The 19759-nt window shown below is 44.7% G+C and overlaps 1 protein-coding gene across 6 annotated transcripts in view; it reads left to right on the top strand.

Annotated features, from left to right (window-relative positions):
* The first annotated feature begins 1029 nt into the window (after window positions 1-1029).
* Window positions 1030-19759, top strand: part of LOC147128251 (glutamate receptor ionotropic, kainate 2-like) — a 112436-nt gene continuing 93706 nt past the window's right edge. For 5 of the 6 annotated variants that reach the window (XR_015083889.1, XR_015083890.1, XM_086018959.1 and 2 more), the window contains exon 1: window positions 11984-12578. Coding sequence is in view for 4 of the 6 variants with exons in the window: in XM_086018959.1 (XP_085875085.1) it covers window positions 12455-12578 (124 nt within the window). In the remaining 2 variants the exon portion in view is untranslated. Of the gene's footprint in view, window positions 1089-11983; window positions 12579-19759 lie in introns of those variants that run through there. The other variant, XM_086018960.1, reaches the window with a different exon arrangement.

Below are 19759 nucleotides of genomic sequence, written 5' to 3'. Positions count from 1 at the left end.
GGCGACCCCCCGCAGCTCGTATTTTGCAGCCTGCGGCCAATTAGAAACCAGTCCCAAATTTTTTAATGGAAAATGTTGCAATTTCATGCAGTCTGAGCTTCTTGTGGCAGGAGTAGTTTTTCCAACATTTTTTGGGAACTTTTCCATTGTTATTAAGGAATTAATGGGCGGACGAATACGCATTTGGATGAATTACCGGTTAGTACATAGCAGGACATTTTAGATCAAATACAACATACCGGTAAGCTTTATGTTTGATAGGGCACTATTAACATACATCGATAAACACAAATATCATATAAAACACACTGATGGATGTGCATGGTTGCTTATGACATACAGTAAATTATTCAATTCATATAATTTTTGCAATATAGTTTGCCAGTTTTTGTTAATGTTCATTCATTGTATTCATTATTATTCCGTCCCTTAGAACCGCTTGGCACGACTCATCTTCTTTTTTTTTTTTAAATATATATTTCCAATGTAATACTTATGTTTGATACATTCGATTTAAAATGCACATGGACGTATTGCACCATTGTTGATGCATCTTTTTAAAACCAACAGTATTGAACATACCCCTTCCAGAGTATCCAATTTAACAGTTTGTTTCCTACTGAATTGTGCGCACATGCTCAACCCCGGCCGTCTGTTGCTCATCTCTCCTCGTATAAGTAAGGAAACGGAAGGCTGAGGAGCTTAAAGAGCAGAACCCCTGAGATATTTCTCCTGAACCATTAAAGCGAGTGAGAACAATGGAAGACTCTTTTTCACACTGATAAGTCATATTAGTCAGACCGGCTTTCTTTCTGCGGGCCTCTCCAGCTGCCTGAAATATAATAACGGCAGTCACAATAGCTGACCTCTTCCATGGAAACATGCCGGCTGTAATCAGTACAATTTGAAAGTCCGGCGCCACTGCCGGGCCCTCCCAAGCATTTTCGTAACAACGGTTCTGTGAGTTGCGGCAAGCGAGGTGCAATCTGAACACAAACCTTGTGTAACCCCTCTTTGCACTATTTTTAGGAGGCTGGAACATGCGGGAATGCTACGGGGATGGAAGACTGCAGATGTCTCCAACACAGGTCAGGCATTTTTTCTTTTTACGCCACGGACGTAATAGTTTCAGTCATGTCAGAAAGATATGAATTTGATTACTGTGAAACCTTTATTTATTGTGGGCTGCGTCATGGAATTTGACGATGTGGCTGACCGTAATCAACTCCTTAAAAGGGGAAAGTCAATGCAAACATGTTTTTTTTTTTTTTATCAAGAATATGTTCTATGCAAGCCCACTAGTTGAAACAGGGCATTCTGATAAATATTGCGTTTGTGGAATAAGTGTTAATCCACTCGTTTTTAGCCATCTCAGGGGGGCGGCCATTTTGTCTTCTGTGGACTGAAAATGACATCACAACTGCTCACAACGACCAATCGCGGCTCGGATTCCACGATTGCGCAAAATTCTACCAAACGATTGTGGCGGTAACATAAATCTGCAAGTCATAAATCCGATTACAACAGAGGTGTCAAACTCAAGGCCCGGGGGCCGGATCCGGCCTGCCACACCATTTTTTGTGGCCGGCGAAAGAAATTCCGAGGTGTCAACTTCCCCGATCCTTGCTAAAATTACTACCAAAATTTCAAGTTATCATTTGAAATAAATGAAAACTTCAAGATTTTTGCAAGAATTTACAAAGAAGAAATTACCTTTTGTGATTTAGTTCATTGTATGGCCGGGTACATCCATAAGGGTCACATTTGTTTATGACTGCTGTTTTGTTACTTGCAATCCTTTTAGCCTGAGTGCGGTGAGCCCGGTGTTTTGTTTTAGTTCTCGTCCCCCTTGTCCCCCTTGTCCCCCTCCCTCGCTCCCCGTCTCAATCAGCCCCGTTGTCAATAATCGAGCGCTCACTAGGACTTTGGTCTGTCGACAGTCTCTGCCAGACTGTCAAAGTCAGGCGTTGGGTTTGACGAACGGAAAAGGCAAATGTGGCAATTAACGACATCAGCACGTTATCCACCAACCCGATGTTTACTGCCTGTTGTCCTGCTCTCAAGGTGATTATTATTTACTTTGGCTCTCATTCAACGACGCACAAAACCGGCGATCACCGAGCAGCAGAGAAAATGCATCTACCTCGTCCTTCTTCGATCAGTTGTTTAGAGTGACATCTGTGCTGAATAGACCTGCCCAAATTAGTTACTTTGCAGTTTTATTTTTCCCTACCAGGAGCAATAAGAAACAAAGACAGAAAAGAGGAACATTGAATTTTTATTTTCTGTTTCTAAACCCATTTAATGTTAAATTAACCACTTCAATACTTTGTTACCTGTATTTCTTAATATCTGTCTTTGAGCTAGCCGTTCCTCACTTCTGCAACACACACACACATATATATATATATATATATATATATATATATATATATATATATATATATATATATATATATATATATATACAGTCATTATTAATTTGCTACCTCCGCCACCAGTCGTCATGGGAACGAAATCCAAACTGTCCCCTAGAGTGCGACTAGTGGATATTAAGTGTGATATAATCCTTTGTCCATTGTGTACTTTGATGCAAAATGGCTCTGCAAGTCTATTGAGACAATTGGGAACCTTTTTGAATTTTGAAACAAAACACCTTCGTAATGCGTTGACCTTCAAGTCAACGGGCGACGTGTGGTCGAAAGCAGCTCTTTTCGAAGGACAGTTGTCCAAGTTAACGGCGAGCGTGACGATTCTCTGTGCCTGAAAAGTCTGCCTCGTGCTGACGTGCGCATGCGAGGTTATCTTCGGACGTCGTCAATATGGTCGTAAAAACACATCAATAGGCATCCACGCGGCGCATGTGCCGTTGGATTTATGCACATCACTTGCGTTTTGGATGCATTAATATTCAAACCCATCTGTTTGGCAAATCTTTCTGCTTTCCCGTGCAGATGAATGTGCGCGGCTCGTCTCGTGGAGAGTTGAGCAAGGTTCTCCATACGGCCGAGATGCGCTCACTGTACGTAGCGCCCACTGTGGCTTAATAACATCAAATTTAGTTTTGGAGGGTTTTGCATATCACGATTAGAGATGGGCGTTTGACTGCAGTACAGAAATGTTGCCACGACGACCTTGAAAAAGCAACTTTGTTACTTTACTGATCACTTGGTTTTAAAAGTAACTACGTTAGAATAGAAGTTACCTTATTATTTACTTTCAGCTGATGCCGACAACCCCGCTTACCAAAAATGACAACTGGTTTTGCCAATACTTTATTGGGGGTGCACGTTTAGCAGTGTGGGTGGGAATCTACGGGTATCTCACCAGTCGATCCGATTCCGAGGCTCGCGATTCGATTCAATTTCCGATTCAGAGGCCTATGATTCGATTCGATTCCGATTCTGACTAGCTTACATTTTATCGTCCGCGTAAAACACTGGTACATTTTTTTTCAAACAAAAAACTCAAAGAAGGGCAAGGATTTATTTTTCACACTTTGACTTGGCTCCGCTCGTATGAGGTTTTGCTCGCTCCTCCGTCTTAGCTTAGCCTAGCGCAGACGTCCGACGTACAAACACATTTAACCGCTTGCGCATGCTTTTAGTTTTTTATTTAAACTTTACATATCAATTATTAATACATTTGAATCGATTCAGAATCTTTTTAACACACACAAAAAAACGATTCCCACCTCTATTTAACAGGTATGTTCAAGGCTAAAGACACCCTTTTTGACTTACCATAATTGTTTTCAGTTTAGATTTCGTTTTCAAATCTGGATTTCACTGAACATAACTGGTCCACTTGTTTTTATATTAAAAAAAGAACATAAATACATTGGCAACAGTGCATCCTTACCTATGACCTTAATGAGGATGGGCACTATCGAAAATTGACACATGGGTAGTTAATACCAAATCGAGTTTTTGCTGATTTGAAGCGGCGCAATCCATTTTGCTTTGTGTCAATCCCACACAATTAACTCAATCCTTACTGATAAATGGATCTATTTAAGTTTCTATTTCAGGACCAACATATATTAGCATCTGGATGACTGTGCCCATATACTTGACACTTTACGTCTGGCTCAATTTCAGACTTTCTCTATCGCTATCGCCCTTTCTCTCCCGCACACAAACACACACGCGCACACACACACACACACACACAAGTTTCCTCATTATTCTCGCTGAGACTTGCCTTGTAAGGACATCCTTATCCTGCAGACCAGACTGTGCCGGGTGCTCTGCAATAGTCGGACACCGGCCATCCTCCACCGAATCAAGCTGGTTTTCTGCTGAGTGTTTGTGTTTGTGTGTGTGTGTGTGCATGTTTAGCGAAAATCAGAAACGGCAAGGCTGGGAAAAGATGAGTTGACAAGATCAGAGGCAAATATTAATATTCCGACTTCTTTGCGCAAATTGAGCCATCAAACTGAATTGTGTTTTCTTGCACTATCTGAGACATTTCCAACAATAATCCCACTGGAATATTTACATCGCACTTTTGAAGCCGTCGTTTATGATAGTTTTTTTTTGTTTTTTTTGTTTTGATCCATTGCTTTTTATTTTGTGCTCCTGAGTCCATTCCCATTTATGAACGCGCGTTTGCTATCAATAAATTCGATGATATGCATATGATGGTTTTAATAGGACGGCATCGCTCCATGCTTTATAAAACGGCCTCGGGAATGCCAAGGTAATCGCGGCTATTGATTGTGTCGCTTCTCAGCAAAACAGACACAGCGACTTGCCGACGCCGGCCGGCAATAAAGGTGTCCGTCAAGGTGCCACGGATGCTATACGCTTGTTATGAATAAACGGCTCCCATTTAACAGCTGTCTCAGTGTGTTCAAATAAAACGGGCCTCGCTTTGACCCATATCCACGCCGCGCCTCCAAGCAAGCTGACACGGCGGGCCCCTTTCGAACCTACCCGGCACAGCGGTCAGCACCAGTGCGTTGCTAGAATTTCTTCGGGAATATTTCAAATGTGAAACATTCACTTTCCAATAACTACTGGACTGACCTATACTGTATGCTACGATACCGGAAAAAAAATACGATGCGGAACAAAAGAACGCGGTTATCCAGTACTGCGCTGTAGAGTACCGTATCGTCAGAAAGTATACTTTATGATACGCTATTATTCTATACTAGACGAGATACACATACTGGACATGCAGTACAGATAAAAAAAAAACGAAAAACAAAGTTGCAAGCGGCTGTCACAGCCCAAAATGATGATGCAACTCCTTGTGCAAGTTTGCCTCACCGCTCGAGGGTAGTGTGGGGTTGTTGGGTTGCACATTGAGCGCCGGGGATGGCGGTTGAGTGGTGGGGGGGGGGGGGGGGGGGGAGGAAGGGGCCGTGATGGGTTCCAGGCATTTGTCAGCACTAAGAGGAAGTGACAGTCTGCGGAGAGGTCCTAATAACGCTCTCACTTGACTAATTGTCGTTGTCCGAGGAATGTATTCCCACAGAGGTCCTTTGAGATATCATTGGGAGCATTTCTCTGGACGTTGCCTTTCGCCACGAGACGGACGGAACGGTAACCAAGCTTGCGTTCAAAAGTGGTACGTTTACGCACGGGACGCGATTAGAGGAACATGATCTTGGTGCCTTTTTTCTGATGTTTCTGGTGGTGACTCAGCAGAATGTCATTCCAACAGCCCGGCGGTTGTATGAGAATCCTCCGGCAAACTTTTGACCTGAACAGAACAAATCATCGGAAGATTCTTGATCCTTCATGCTGCGCCTTGCTAGCTGTCTGAAATGTTATTACAGTCTGTGCACCGTAAGAAAACACGAACGATCTACGATATCGCACGGCTGCAAACGATGGACCGCAACGTACCAGAGGAATACAGTAGTTGCTAATTCCACCTTTAAAAAAAAAAAAAAAAAAAGCAACAAAAGAAAAAAAACAACTGTTATTGTTGTTGTTGTTGTGAACGTGTGTGTTCAGCAGGCCAATGACAGCTTTGCGGGAAGCCCCCGCTCGGCTCGTCGCAAAGCGAGGCCGTCTTTAGCCGCGGCCGTCCCGACGTAACTGGCAGGTGGGGAGGACGGCTGTTAGCTTTAGCCGACCCTGTCGTGTTAAAATGCAATTGTGACATACTGAATAATGCAGCGGCCGTTAGCGCGGGGCAATTGAAGTGAATGAAAGTCCTCTCTGTCAGGCCTTACCATTCAAAGCGCATCAGCCTCCCGTTTCCATGGCACCCTCCTCTCTCTGCGTGCGACTGGGCTACGTTACCCACCAGCGTGGCGGGGCGAGCGGGCGAGGGAGGATGGAGTGATGACGGAGGGGGCTCGGAGGAGGGAGAGCCGCTTCGCACGGAGTGCGACTGAAGGCTTTTAGCGGCGGTTATCTCGCCTTTGCATAAAGTCCCCTTTGCATTCCGCAGCGCCACAATGCTTTTTAGAAGGCGACACAGCGGCCAGCGCGTATAGGCGAGCGGCTGTGCGTGCAGCTCATGTCGCGCCGATGAACGCGACTCATTTGCAGTTCTCCTTCAAAAGTGACACGGTTTGATCAGGGATGCAAATGGGATACAGCCTCTCGAATGGTGCGGCCGAGCTTCCCCGCCAGCCACGACCGTCTCGGAGAGCGCCAATCAATGTAACCAAGTCAATCGGCGGGACAACATCCCCCGCCTGAGCCAGCGCGCCGTAAACAACTGGTAGCGCGTCAAGCGTTTTGGCTCTCCGACTCCCGTTTCGCTCCCAACTGCTGTGTTATTAATAGTGCAATATCACATTTGTAGATCATTATGCAGGCTCCGCGGAGTCCGGCTTCTGGCAAAGAAACCAGTTGCTGGAGAGAAGCTGGTCAGCTTGCTGGCTGACGTCAGCAGACTCGGGTCAATTAGCGGAGTTCAAAAGTAAACATGGCGCGTCGGCATTTAGCCGTTCTGCTGCGGGCAAATTGAAGAAGATGCCGATAGAATTGGAGTTGGGCCCAAGTGTAAACGCTTTTAAATCCGGATTCAAATGTATGATGTTTTTCTCCCATGCCTATGATGAAGTTATTTTTGAACATTTTCAAAAATAAATTTAGTAAACGACTTTTATTACTTTACTGTGCTTTTAAATATCTTGAATGCTTCTATTTGTCTTCAATTCTCTTTCCTTTAAATTGCGTATTTCAACTAAGAAGCACATTGTGTTTGAAATGCGCTATATAAATGCCTTGCCTTGCCCCGAGCAAGGCATGGAAGTGTTGCAGTCCTCCGCGCACCTCTTTCAACCTGAATGTGGTGCGCAACCCAAAGTAGACATCGGCGTCTGAGTTGAATTTCACCTGGACGGACTCTAATCAGTATAATTCAACAAAATCAAAATGAAAACATTCCTTATGTTTGCCCGGCCACTTGTTGCTAAGCAGCGTTCATGGAGCGCAAGTATTTGAAACAAGCGAACTAATTAGGATACGCCAGGGATCACCAACCTATTTCCTGGGTATTGATTCATGCAAAGGGATACCGATTTGATTCGCACATCTGAAAGGTGTCTCTTCTTTTCCCTCCGGTTTTTAGAGCTTTGTTGCAAAAACGGGATTCGACTCACCTTTGAGTTGCGTTTTGCTAGTGTTTGCTAGTGCTGTGTTGTACGTCTATATTTACATTGTGCCCTATGGACAAATAATGGACTCCACTGTGCCACTTTCCAGGGCACTTCCACTGAGTGAGAGTTGTCCTATATAGCTTGAATTACTCCTACACTGACCACCCTCCAAACACTGAGCATCCATATAACGACTGCGGGATAATGAGCTGAGAAATTCGGGCGCATTATGCCGTCCCCACCTGAGTACACAACACTTTGGCTCTCATCTATCATCCTTTCACTCGCGCTAGCTGAGCAGGAAGATGCAAGCCTCCTTCCTAGTATGTGAGGCGCTTTTGTGAAATATGCGAGGATTCGCTGCTAAGTTTCACTGAGACGCTGGCTGCAGCCTCCCTCTTCGGGATAAGTGGATCCACTCTGGTGCCAGCCAACTCCGGGAGTTGCAAAGCCGGTGGAATCTGTGTATTCATAAAGCATCTCGGGTGCCATCTGTTTACTCGACGAGACAATCTGAAAGCCCGGTGTTGAGATTCACTCAGGGATAATCAAGAATTTGGTCCGGCTGTTAACTAATGTACTCGCGCTGGTCACAACATTAGGTACCCCTGCACAAAAATCCAGAAATCTGTAAGTTAAAAAATCTGTAGTTAAAAAGCATGTCTTTAATTACACTGGTCAACAAATTTTTACCTCTGAAGAGGGTATAAGTCAGGTACGGTTTTCAACGGGTAGGCGTGGAAGAGTATATAAGTCAGGTACGGTTTTCGACGGGTAGGCCTGGAAGAATATATGTCAAGTACGTTTTTCAACGGGTAGGTGTGGAAGAGTATATGTCAGGTACGGTTTTCAACGGGTAGGTGTGGGAGAGTAAATAAGTCACGTATGGTTTTCAGCGGCCATGCCTGGAAGAGTATATGTAAAGTACGTTTTTCAACGGGTAGGCGTGGAGGAGGGTCTCGTCTAGTTTGACTGTCAAATTCAGGTTTGTAAACCACTGTAATGACTAACTGATGCCTGTAGATGGCAGCGTTGTATCGCTTCAGCACAGCTTTTGAGTTAAAGTAAAATACTAGAAGTGAATATCGGCTTGTCACGTCGATTATGACGAAGAGGAATGCCAAGTTTCGGCTCCTCGCGCTCGAACAGAGTATGTTTGTGTATGGCAGAGTATGTGTTTAGAAAGTGTGTGTCGCAATCCGGAGAACGATTCATGGAGTCAATGACGAACGCAATTCATGCAATTTCCTCCACTTTTTGGTCCAAAACCGGTGACCATGTTCTACTGCTGATTACGAGTGCGCTAACAGCTACCAACAATTTTTTAGAATAGAATAGAATCTACTCTTTTTGTAGGTTTTGTACTTAAATAGTCACAGAACACAACACAACGTACACAATATAATAGGCAGCTGGCAAAATGGAGAACTTGCAAAATGGAGCTTTGGAAACAGCTGGCAGTCAACGATGGAAATGTTATTCCCGAAATGTGTGTCAAACTAGTAGGTAGCCCTTAACATGAATCAGTGGCCATGGAGTAGGTCTCGGTTTCAAAACGGATGGCGAGCCCTGGACTCGAGGCTGCTGTGGCTTTAAGAGGACACGCGCGCAATGAGCATTCCTTTCATGCTTTGTGAGGCTCCGCCGACTTGTGCCTAAGTCCTCAACTTCTCCGTAATTATGCAAATGGCCCAGATGGCGACACGATGGCTTCCATTCTCTTTTGATTTTCCGACGCTGCAGATGGCCGCCGCGCAGACCCGCACAAAGTGACACTCGCTCAAAGTCAATGTTCACGCCACATTTGTGATCCCGTTGCGAGGGAGTCTCATTTCCATATGCGCCACCAGCATTACTACGACTACTAAAAACGCTTTCTTTTTTTTTTTTTTTTGCGGTCATGCAGCCTTTCTAGTTAAAAATAGGAGTGGACGTCAGCATGATGTCCTTATTTAGATGTGTTTGTGCAACTCGTGATTGGCGATGAGCATTTATAACACTATGCTAAATTTGCATTTTTTTTCTCTTATTATTTAGTAAATTCTAAATTTGTCAAATAAGAAAAACAAAACAACAAACAAACTGTGGACATGCACAAACATACACATGGAGCTGCTGTCGACCACAGCTCACGCTCAGCCACTCACGCCCAGGCTCTCCATAACGTCAGGCAACGCTACCCCACCAAGCCCCGCCTATTAAAGGCACATATTTATTCATTTGTTATTTCAGATGCTGCGTAGCAAACTGGTGGCCCTTCGCGGTAATCACTACCCCAAAAATAACTCTTAGTTTCAAAACGGGGTCTGAAACTGGCAGCCCGCGGGGGCCATTTGCGGCCCGCTGGTTGATATTTTGCGGCCCCCTACGTGACATCAAAGATGTTGCTTTTTTTCCCATCACTTATGGGCTACCGTAGCTCAGGTTCACGACAGCTTTTGGAGAAACATAATTCTGAAGTCTAATCTTTTTCTTCATGTTTTTTTACATTTCCTTCCGATGAAGACTTAACATCACTTGAGTGAGTTGAATTAGAAATCATTTTCTTCAATTACGTACCGTCGATTATTCATACTGTAAATAATTTGATGGTGTCCTCGCCACGCGGTGAGTATTATTGTGATCCTGCTAAAATGTCATATCATGACAGCCCCACCCATCACAGATATGAAGTCCCCACGATTGAAACGTTAAGTTACAGACTGGCCATTCATACCTCAGTTAACTCGGTCGGTCCCAGAGCTCCTTTCACTTATTTCTCGAGGTGAAATACAACCCCAATCTTTGGAAGCGGGGCTTCTGCACATCCGCGTGGTGGAGGTCCATCGACCCGCCGGGAGATGTTCATTGGGGGTGGATGCTGATAAGGTGCGCCTAGTGTTCAATCAATAACGTGTAGGCCCATGCTAGAGCTGCAGATACGCATCTCGGTGCGACGTAGCCGCTGTTTGAAGTCGTTAATCAGAGCGATAAGCCATCTCGCCACCTCCGTGGGCGCCGCTATTGTTTCCTGAAATGTAAACAATAATCATAAACAGCGCCCTTTTTCGCCAGGCTTTCATTTGCATAGGTCAAATATTATTTGCCTCCGCTGTGGAATGAATGAATGGATATTCCCGCAAACGGCCATTCCTGTGTCAGCGAAGGCCCATTGAAAGGATAAAATCATGTCTGCCTTGTAGCACACTTTGCAAACCCTCTTTCTAGTCTTGCTGAAATCAGCCCATTTTTAGCCTGCGTCTTGCAAGTTGGCGAGTGTACACCCAGCACCTTGAAAAGGCAATAAGAGCATTTTCGCAAATGGAGGAAGCAATTTGTACACTATACTGTGTGTGTGTGGGACATGGACACGTGCCCTGACAGTGTTTCAAACAGTGTAGTCCGGCAATCACTTGGAATTCTCTCGGTCTCTATATTTTCATTTTGTTTCTATTTTCTTTTTGCGGTTAAGTACAGTCTATGAAAAAAAAAGTGTAGGAACTTACGTGACCACACTCTGAGTGGCCACTTGATTAATTTTCTCCCCCAATTTAGAAAGCTAAATATTCAATATGTTTTTTATAAATGTGGTTAAAAGGTCCGTAAACACAGGGGAAAAATCGAACATGTGAAAAAAAAAAAATTTTTTAATTCATGTAGTAGTAAGGGTTGACTATAGTTTTGTTGTAATATCACCAATCACCTTTAGATGGCAGACATGTTTGTATTAGTTGCGCGCACACTGGGCCTTACACAGCCCTATACTACAGCATAAATAGGCCCAATGTTTTTTTTGCGAATTTGGAATGATATACAGGACAAAGTTAGTACGTCAGTCCTATTAACATTTTCAGCGAGTTGATTTATGTGGAAAAAATGCTCAAAATGAGTTCTTGCACTAAATGTTGCTTTCTTGTAGTTTTCTATTAGTTTCGTGCCGCCCTTGAATTGATTTTTTTTTCTTAAGCGCAAGAACCCTTTGCACTGGGGGGGAAAAAAAAACACTATGTGGATATTTTGTTGTTTTTCTTCAAATACTTTGTTGATTTCATTGATCTTTTATGCATGGCCTGAAAAGTGAAATATATTAAGAGCACGTATTTTGTATGAATGAACATATTTTCAAAGTTGCATGTTTTGGGAATGTGGTGGGTGGGGGTGGGACATGCAAACTCCCGGACGGGAAGAACGAGCAGATAATTGGAATCTCGCAACTTTTTGGCATGCAATCCACATTGAAAGGCTGGCTCAAGACGAACATGACGAATTTCTCTTCTCGTCACTGTTCACCTCTATCACGCGTCATCCATCTACCGCTCTCATCTTCTTCGCCACGCTCTCTCTCGCTCTCGCTCGCTCTCTCTCTCTCTCTCTCTCTCTCTCTTCCCCCTCTCTCTCCACTAACCTTGGCACCACGTCACAAGCTGTGCAGCAGTGCAGTAGAACGGGAGTGCATGCGAGCCACAGTGCCTCACAGGAGGAGAGAGGGGGGGGGGCTGCACATCGCTGCCGTGTCCTCTGCTTGGCGCTCGTCATCCCCGCTCCCGCATCCTCACCTCTCCAAGCCCATGCACGGGCTCCTTCTCCCCCGCCGCCAGCGCTACTAACGGCAACGCTCACCTCCCGCGCTCGGACCCCCCCCTCGACATGGATGCCCCGTCGTCGCTCGAGCCGAAGGATTGCCGCGCGTTGGTGCAGTGAGCAAGACGAGGACCATGCCGGGACTGCTAATGGATTTTGGGAGAGCGCGAGTGACCATGCCGTGATCCTCACGCGGCCATCTAGAAACACACAGAAAGAAGCAGCGACGCGCATCGGAAGGGAAGGGGGCTCGAACCCACGCGCCGGCGGGATTTAAAAACCACGGTGCATTTGTTTTTGTTTTTTGTCCCCCCCGCAAACAACATGAAGATTACCTCCCGTCCGCTGAGGATAAGCAGTGTCGTTTTCTGGTCCAAGCTCAGCCTCATTCCGCTTCTGTTGCTCTTTCTCGGTCACTCTCGCGGGATGCCGCACGTCCTAAGATTCGGTAAGATTGCGCTTAATTACACTTGGCTTAGTAAGCGATGTATGTGCGTGTGTGGGGGTCCGCTTTGAAATGACATTGAGGGGGTGGAACGGATTTGTTGAGACTCTTCTTCCATCCCACCCAGAGTTGGCAAAGCCCTGTTGCTGTTGCTGCTGTTGCTGCTGCTGCTGCTGCTGCTGCTGCTTTACTTTATAGTTCAAGTCTACAATGTGTGCGTGTGTATTTCTTTATTTATTTATTTATTTCATCCTAGCAAACTTTTTGGCTAAATGACACCATGGTTAGTGACCAGTCCAAGGGGTACCCTGCCTCTCACCCAAAGTCAGCTGTAGAAAACCTATGGAACTTTTTTTTATTTATTTATTTATTTATTTTTTAATTAAGACCTGCTATTGAAAGTATTAACGACAAAGACATCACGGTTGGATTTTGTCAAATCCCAAATTGGTCATTTCCTCACTCTAACATGCCAACAGGTCCTCTGCAGTAAATGTTTGTGTGTAAACAAGTACCCAGGTGCACATCTACACAATCAATTGGTTTGGCACACACTGTATCCCCCCCCCCCCCCAACTCTACTACTTAATGTTATTGCCATCGACATGCCTTTGGAGCTAATTGGCTAAATTGGAAGGTGTTGTAAAAGTGCCACACTCAAAAGTAATCACATGGTGCATCTAGTTATATAATTAATGCAGACCCGCAGTTGTGTTGTTTAATCCCGCAGCATCTTCGCTGCGTCTGATCCTCGGTGGCACACGCCGCTGCGTGGACAGAGCGCTTTTCAAGAGTGACAGGGGCGACAGTCGGCGTCGGCGAGTGTTGACAGCACGACAACCGCAATTCCCCTTCACCCCGGGGGCCCTGTTTGAAAGTCAGACGACGTCTGCACGAGCCGCCGCGATGACAACGAGCTGGTTTTGTCTCCCCGGTGCACCCTCGGCCCGATGAGCCACTTCCGGGTCGAGGTCGGGATGTCTACATGACAAAGTTTCCGTAAACTTCTTATTATCTGGAGATAATAGCGGCATTTGAACATTCTAATCTAATGCAAGTAATAGACCCCTAATATATATATATATGTTTGTGTGCATGTGTATCCATATATACAATATACGTTTGATGTACGGTGGCATATGTGTAGGTCACAGCTGATAGATTTCTGACAGTGTCAATCAAAACTGAGCATTATTATATTTTTAGCCGCTCTTGTATTGATATGGATTTATTAGAGCGTGCAGGTGTACCTAATGGTGTGGCTGATGTGTGTAATTACAATAGATAAGATCTACTCTGGCTTTTGTTGCCATGTGCATTTTGATTAGAATCCCGTGGCTCGTGTGCAGGCTGCATCAGACAGGCATCAGAGTCAATATTCACGGCAGATAAGAGGTGATTCGTGTCACCGACGACATTTTGCTGCAGGATAAATCTGATAATCGTTTTCCTCCACGGCCCTCTTCTGGTGCCAGACCGTAAAACCTGCTAAAAAATGTCAGCCTGACGCTTGGGAGACACTTTTTTTTTTTTCAGAACCCTGGACAGAGACGTTGCTGTTTGGCAGCAGGGCCGTAAGCTGCTGTAGAACATTCGTATTTGCTGGCTTGCGCATCCCGTTCAAATCAGGCACTTTTTAACTGTTTATAGGGCACTCATTGAAATACGGTACTTTCAAATCAAAAGACATGGACTTGTGTGCCTTTTTCAAGGTGCTAGCATGTATGTGATCATGACAATAATAGCAATTTTAATGTCATTATCAGGACACAGTGGTGCCTTGATTCACGAGTGACCGAACTTATGATTTTTTTTATTTTTTTTTTCAAGATACGAGCCGCTTCAGTCAATTTAATGCCTCTCCCAGTTGACATTAACTGTCAAACTCAACATAAGAGAATTAAAGATTGTGAGTTTAAAACCACATCTCTTGGCCTTCAAGTCAGTTAGTTTAATGCTAACACATAATGTAAAACGCCAGAGGCGAGCCAACAAATAGCGTCTGTGTGTCAGTGTTATAACGTTTTAAGGAACAGTTGAACACCAAGGGTGCAGCAAGAAATGTAGACTGACAGTGGAACAATACTCAAAGGCATATATTCTTTATTCTCTGTGAAAAGCGACTAATGTCGCAGCTGTTTTGCGCCTGCATCACATTATTGCACTGGATGATGGCCGACCTCCAATTTGCTTGGATTCCTTAAAAGGTTTTCCACTTGCTTAAGTCCAGGGAAAACAAATCAACAATTGTACAAGAGTAAAAATGAGCGAACAATTTTTAATATTGAGACCGAGAAATAATCAAACCCTTTGTCGGTAACTTTAATGGCGTAATGCAAAGGTAATTTGCGTTGCTGTCTCCGATTTCCCATTTTTAGTTTGTCACCCAAGTGTTAAATGAAAATAACAAGTGTTAAATATGTTGGGAAACGCAAAGACAAAACAATCTCCCTTTGCCAACAAGCGGCAAGAGTCCGCTTGCAGATTTCCATTGTATATTGTCCTTCTCTTCTCACATTCTTCTCAACAGCCCTCGTCGAGGCGGCTTCTTATTTTGGAATAAGCGTCACCAAAAGGCTGAAGCAGATTCCGGGTCAGTCCTCATTGGCGGATACGAAATTAGCCGAGACAGACTCAAGCTCCCTGCGACCTTGAACAGAATAAGCCGTTTAGGAAACGCCTAATCAAGTCCTGATACGGATCTGAGGATATCCAATTACACGCATGTTCCTCTCGCTTACACTGCCATGACTCATGTCTGAACAACATATTGCATTTTTAAACAATTTGATGTGAAAATGCTGGGTTTTTTTTGTTGTTTTTTTTGGAACAACCACTAATTAATTTTCTAAAAGGTCCTGGTAAGACCCGGAAGCTGTTTTTGAGCGGCCCCGCCTTGCTGAACCCCCGTGTGAATTTTTCTTTCGATAAAGTAAAACATGAAGGAGGAAAACATTCTGATGCCTTGACGACTTTGCATACAGTGCCGTCTTCCCCCCGGACTAAAATAGATGACAGCTACGGGGTGGGGTCATCACACACGGAAAATGTACCGAGAGCCTCTGGAGCATCATTGGTCCTTTTCCAGTGCATGTCCTGTCCTGCGGGATGCGCTGAGTCAGCAGAGAATCCCAGCTGCTCCTGCAGAAAGGCATCCCAAACGAGGAGGTCAGCTCCCCTGGGCTTGTCTGTTTCCTTCCGGTGCCCGCCTGCGTTCTGCCAAGACAGGCGGCCCCCTCACGGTGCCCGTAGTATTGTTCTCCTGTCAGACGCTCGTCCTCGCAAGAGCGCGCGGGCGTGTTGGAACATGAAACAAAACGGTGGCCTTTTGTCTTGCTTCGTGTAACGGCGGCCTCACCTTGCAAAAAAAAAAAAATGCTTGACGAGCTTTTATAGTCATCAGCTGAAGATACATGCATTTTTATAGGGACTACCGCCGCTTTTTACACGCCGCAATAAAACACACTTGTGCCTTTATATCCTGCTCACTCGTGCCTACGGAGGGCACTAAACGGGATGTTGTAGTCATGGATACGGCAAGGACGTCTCTGAGCCGCTCAAGTAAATATTTAGCCACTTCCTTTCTGCTCGCCACCCTACAGGAAGAAACTGGAAAATGTCCACTTGGATGGATGTGGCTGGAATAATGGGAATTCGAAGGCGCCGTCACAACCGTTGGCTTATTTTGGGCTCGTACGGGTGAAATGAGGCGGAATGCGGCGGGCGGTGGCGTCAGGCGGCAGCTTACTGGTAGGCAAAAAAGCGAAAGGGGCTCATTTATTCATTCGCGTAAGCAAACGAGTCACAGTGGAAGATGTGATCTAATTTCACTTTAGGGTCATGCAGACTTGTTATTCATAAAAGGCCCCTTGGAAGATGAGAAAAAGACGGAAAGTCAACACTGAGATGAGCGTTGAGATGAGATGAGTTTTATTCCGATGGCCAAAAGAGGTCGACTGATAGCATCATCCTCAAATACTGCTCCAAGCATATTTTCCTTGCTTATTCCCTGCCTATGTTTTTGTTTTCCGTGTGCTACCTTGTAGGGGAATTACTGGAATAAACAAAACAAAAATTGGAAATGAAATAAATGTATACAACACTGCGTTGGACGAATGTGGCCTTTCCACTGCAAAGTACTGAGCGGTTGATTTTCCACTACAAAATACATTAAAAATTTCCTCCATTTTTTTTTTTCCATACAATTTTACCCCTCCCACACATGCTCTAAACATATTTAACACAACACTTTTGTTAAACACATTGCAAACCTATTTGCGGTTGTAGTGGGCAACACTGAAAAACATTGCGTAATACTGTAGCATCCAAAGCTAACGTAGCAACCATTGGAAGCTAATGTTAGCATCCGGGGGCCATAGCCAGACCAGATGTGAGGTGCAGAGGAATAACATGTGCTGCTCCGATTATGTCACTGTTAACTAATAGCATAATACAGTTTTTTCATTTTTTTAAGCTTCTTGATGATGTTACGTGCCGTGCAGTGGAGTTCGGGGATCCTCATAGCTAGCTAGCAGGTAGGGCTGCAATGAACAATTAGTTACAAAATCAATTTGTTGGTTAATCGGATGAAACATTATTTCCATCCATTTAATCAACAAGAAATGATTTCAAATTGGCATGAATTGAATATGATTCCGTTATAAGTTGGGTCTGCAACATGTCAGAAAATCGGCAAAACATTGATGACTAATATTGCGATTGTGGAATCAAGCAGACCAACCCACCCGTTTGCAGCCATCCAAGGAGGTGGACATTTTATGCGGCATGTGCGAACGTCTCACCTGTTTTCTGGGTTTGGTCACATGACGACGGGCCGGCGGTATTGTAAGTGGAAATGCGTTAATAGCGAGCAGAGCCGTGTCCAGGTTTGGGCTCCCGTGGCCTCAGTGTGAAATTGAGGGTGCTGCGAGGACACGCAAAGGGAAGAAGAAGCAAATGCGAGAGGAGTAGTTGGAGTTAATTAACTGAGCTCTTTTTTTTTTTTTTTTTTTTTTTTTCCTCCGTGCCAGGCTGAATTATCACCATGGCGGAGTTTAGTTTTGGATTGCAAGAATTAGAGATAACACCCCGCGCCCCGGCCCCGGCCCGGGCCCACTGCCAGCACATTCAGAGCAAATACATTTAAAGAGGCACAAAGCTGCTTAGAATATTCATGTGTCACTTGGCCCTGCGTGGCGTAGCTTATAGAAATATGAAACCATCTCCTCTCTGCTGGCAAATGATTTCCACGGTTTAAAAATATCTACTGTGGGTTTCAAGAACAAAGAGGAGATTGCGCTGACATTAGCATGCAGCAGCGCACATGGACCTGAAGCGGCGGATATTATCTGGATGGATTTCTAAAAATGTGTTTACCGTCTTTGAAGGTCTTGCCTCAAACGGCGCATTGATGACAGATTCATGGTACACACTTCCAAATGGGAATCATCACTAAGGACATTTTTATACGTTGTTTGTATTCACCGTTGGCATTGAGGCTCACTTTTAACGGTCTAATCCAATCAAACCAAACCGCAAAGACGACGTTTGTTTTTTTTGTTTTTTTTTTTCCCTCTTCTCATCCTAACCTTTCACTCGAGGTGAGCGATTCCCTGCGGGGCGAGGGGTTACGTATGCCATTGTTCTGAGAGAGCGCCCCTCGAGAGGAGCCCCCGCTCGCATTTCTTGCTTCCTCGCCCGTCCAGTTCAGCTCTGAGTGAAGGTCAAAGCTGAGATCGCTCACATGGAAGGAACCGCAGGACACGTGGATCCGTCCAGCTCCGCGCTCCTACCCGGCGAAGATGAGCATGAGGAGGGAAATTTGATGTCACGCTGGGCTGAAAGGAAAAAGGAAGCCAGAGGAGAGCATGTTCAGTGGGAGCGGATACAAAAAGAAAGAGAGGAGGAGGGACGGTTGGTTTGCCGTGGCGCAGTCGTCTCACATTGCTGTGCTATGAGTCAGAAAAATACAACCAAAATGCATAATAGGGTGCTGCATAACAATGATATAGTAATAATAATCTACAACAAAAAAACAACATAATTGACTGTCCATTCAAATATTTTAAAGTAAAACGAATTTTCTTCTTAACCCACTCTCTCACTCAAAATAGTTGTGTATTTTGAGCAGATTGGGTTACTTTGACCCCAGGTTGGGTTAATTATTTTGGCCCAGCAAAATGGGTTGAGGATTGCATTTGGGCAGGCTGAAGGTGGTCGCCATTTTGGAGACAGGTGTTGTTGTTAATTGAACATCGTTACACGATATCGGTGTTGGCTGGATTCCCGGGTAACACCGCTGACTGTGAACATGGGGATCAGGGTTGAAAATACCCGCTCAATTAATATGATTTTAACCACGGCTATACTTGTAACTTGGTAGGTAGCTTTAACTCATAAATTATGAGTAGTTCTTTACCCTTTGTTGGACCAAAACTTGCTGGGTCAAATCCTCAAACCAATGTGCTGGGTATGACTAACCAAGCATTGGCTCGGCCCCTTTTGGACCCAGCTCTGTGTTCGCTTTTTTAGCCAATATGGGTTACTTTTTAACCCAACAGTTTTAAGAGTGTATACGGTATTTTTCTACCCAACATTCTGACTGAACTCCAAATTGTAGCACTTTTGGGGTCTTCCACTTCACAGGGTCCACCGTCGGTAAAAGAAGGACCCGTAAAAACCACGAGGGACTAAACCCTCTAAATCCTACATTTATATTTTATCATCCTCCCACAGGCTTCTCTATATTGAATCATGGCACATTTGGCTGTCTCCACTTCCACTCGACTGTGAGACATTAGGAATCGGAAGAAGGGAAAAAAAATCAATGTTTGTATTGCTAAGAGGAATTAATGAAAAAAAAAACTGGCAGCCGCGGCGAGTTAACGGCGCCAAGTCCCGGATGGCGCCGCTTGTGTGCATCTATCACAGGTTACCATCTGTGAGAACGCGAACATGGTGAGCAAGGCGCAAGCGTGAGCGATTGGATTAAAAACGGAGCGCATGTTGTGGCTTGCCACGAGCAGCAGCAACTTTGGTTTCTGCTTTCGACATCATAGTTCTACAGAAGACCCCCAAACTCATTTGTACTAGTGAATTACTTATGTGACGCGACGAGTATTTGTTGCCACTATCGCATCACAATTTTCGAAACGATCGATACTGCCGTTGGAAAGGGGTGGAAA

This window comes from Filicampus tigris, chromosome 20 (assembly GCF_054856515.1).
Source record: "Filicampus tigris isolate MCC_2025a chromosome 20, RoL_Ftig_1.0, whole genome shotgun sequence".
In the NCBI taxonomy this organism is placed as follows: Eukaryota; Metazoa; Chordata; class Actinopteri; order Syngnathiformes; family Syngnathidae; genus Filicampus; species Filicampus tigris.
Note: the sequence above shows the minus strand (reverse complement) of the source record. Positions and strands in the feature narration are given on the sequence as shown.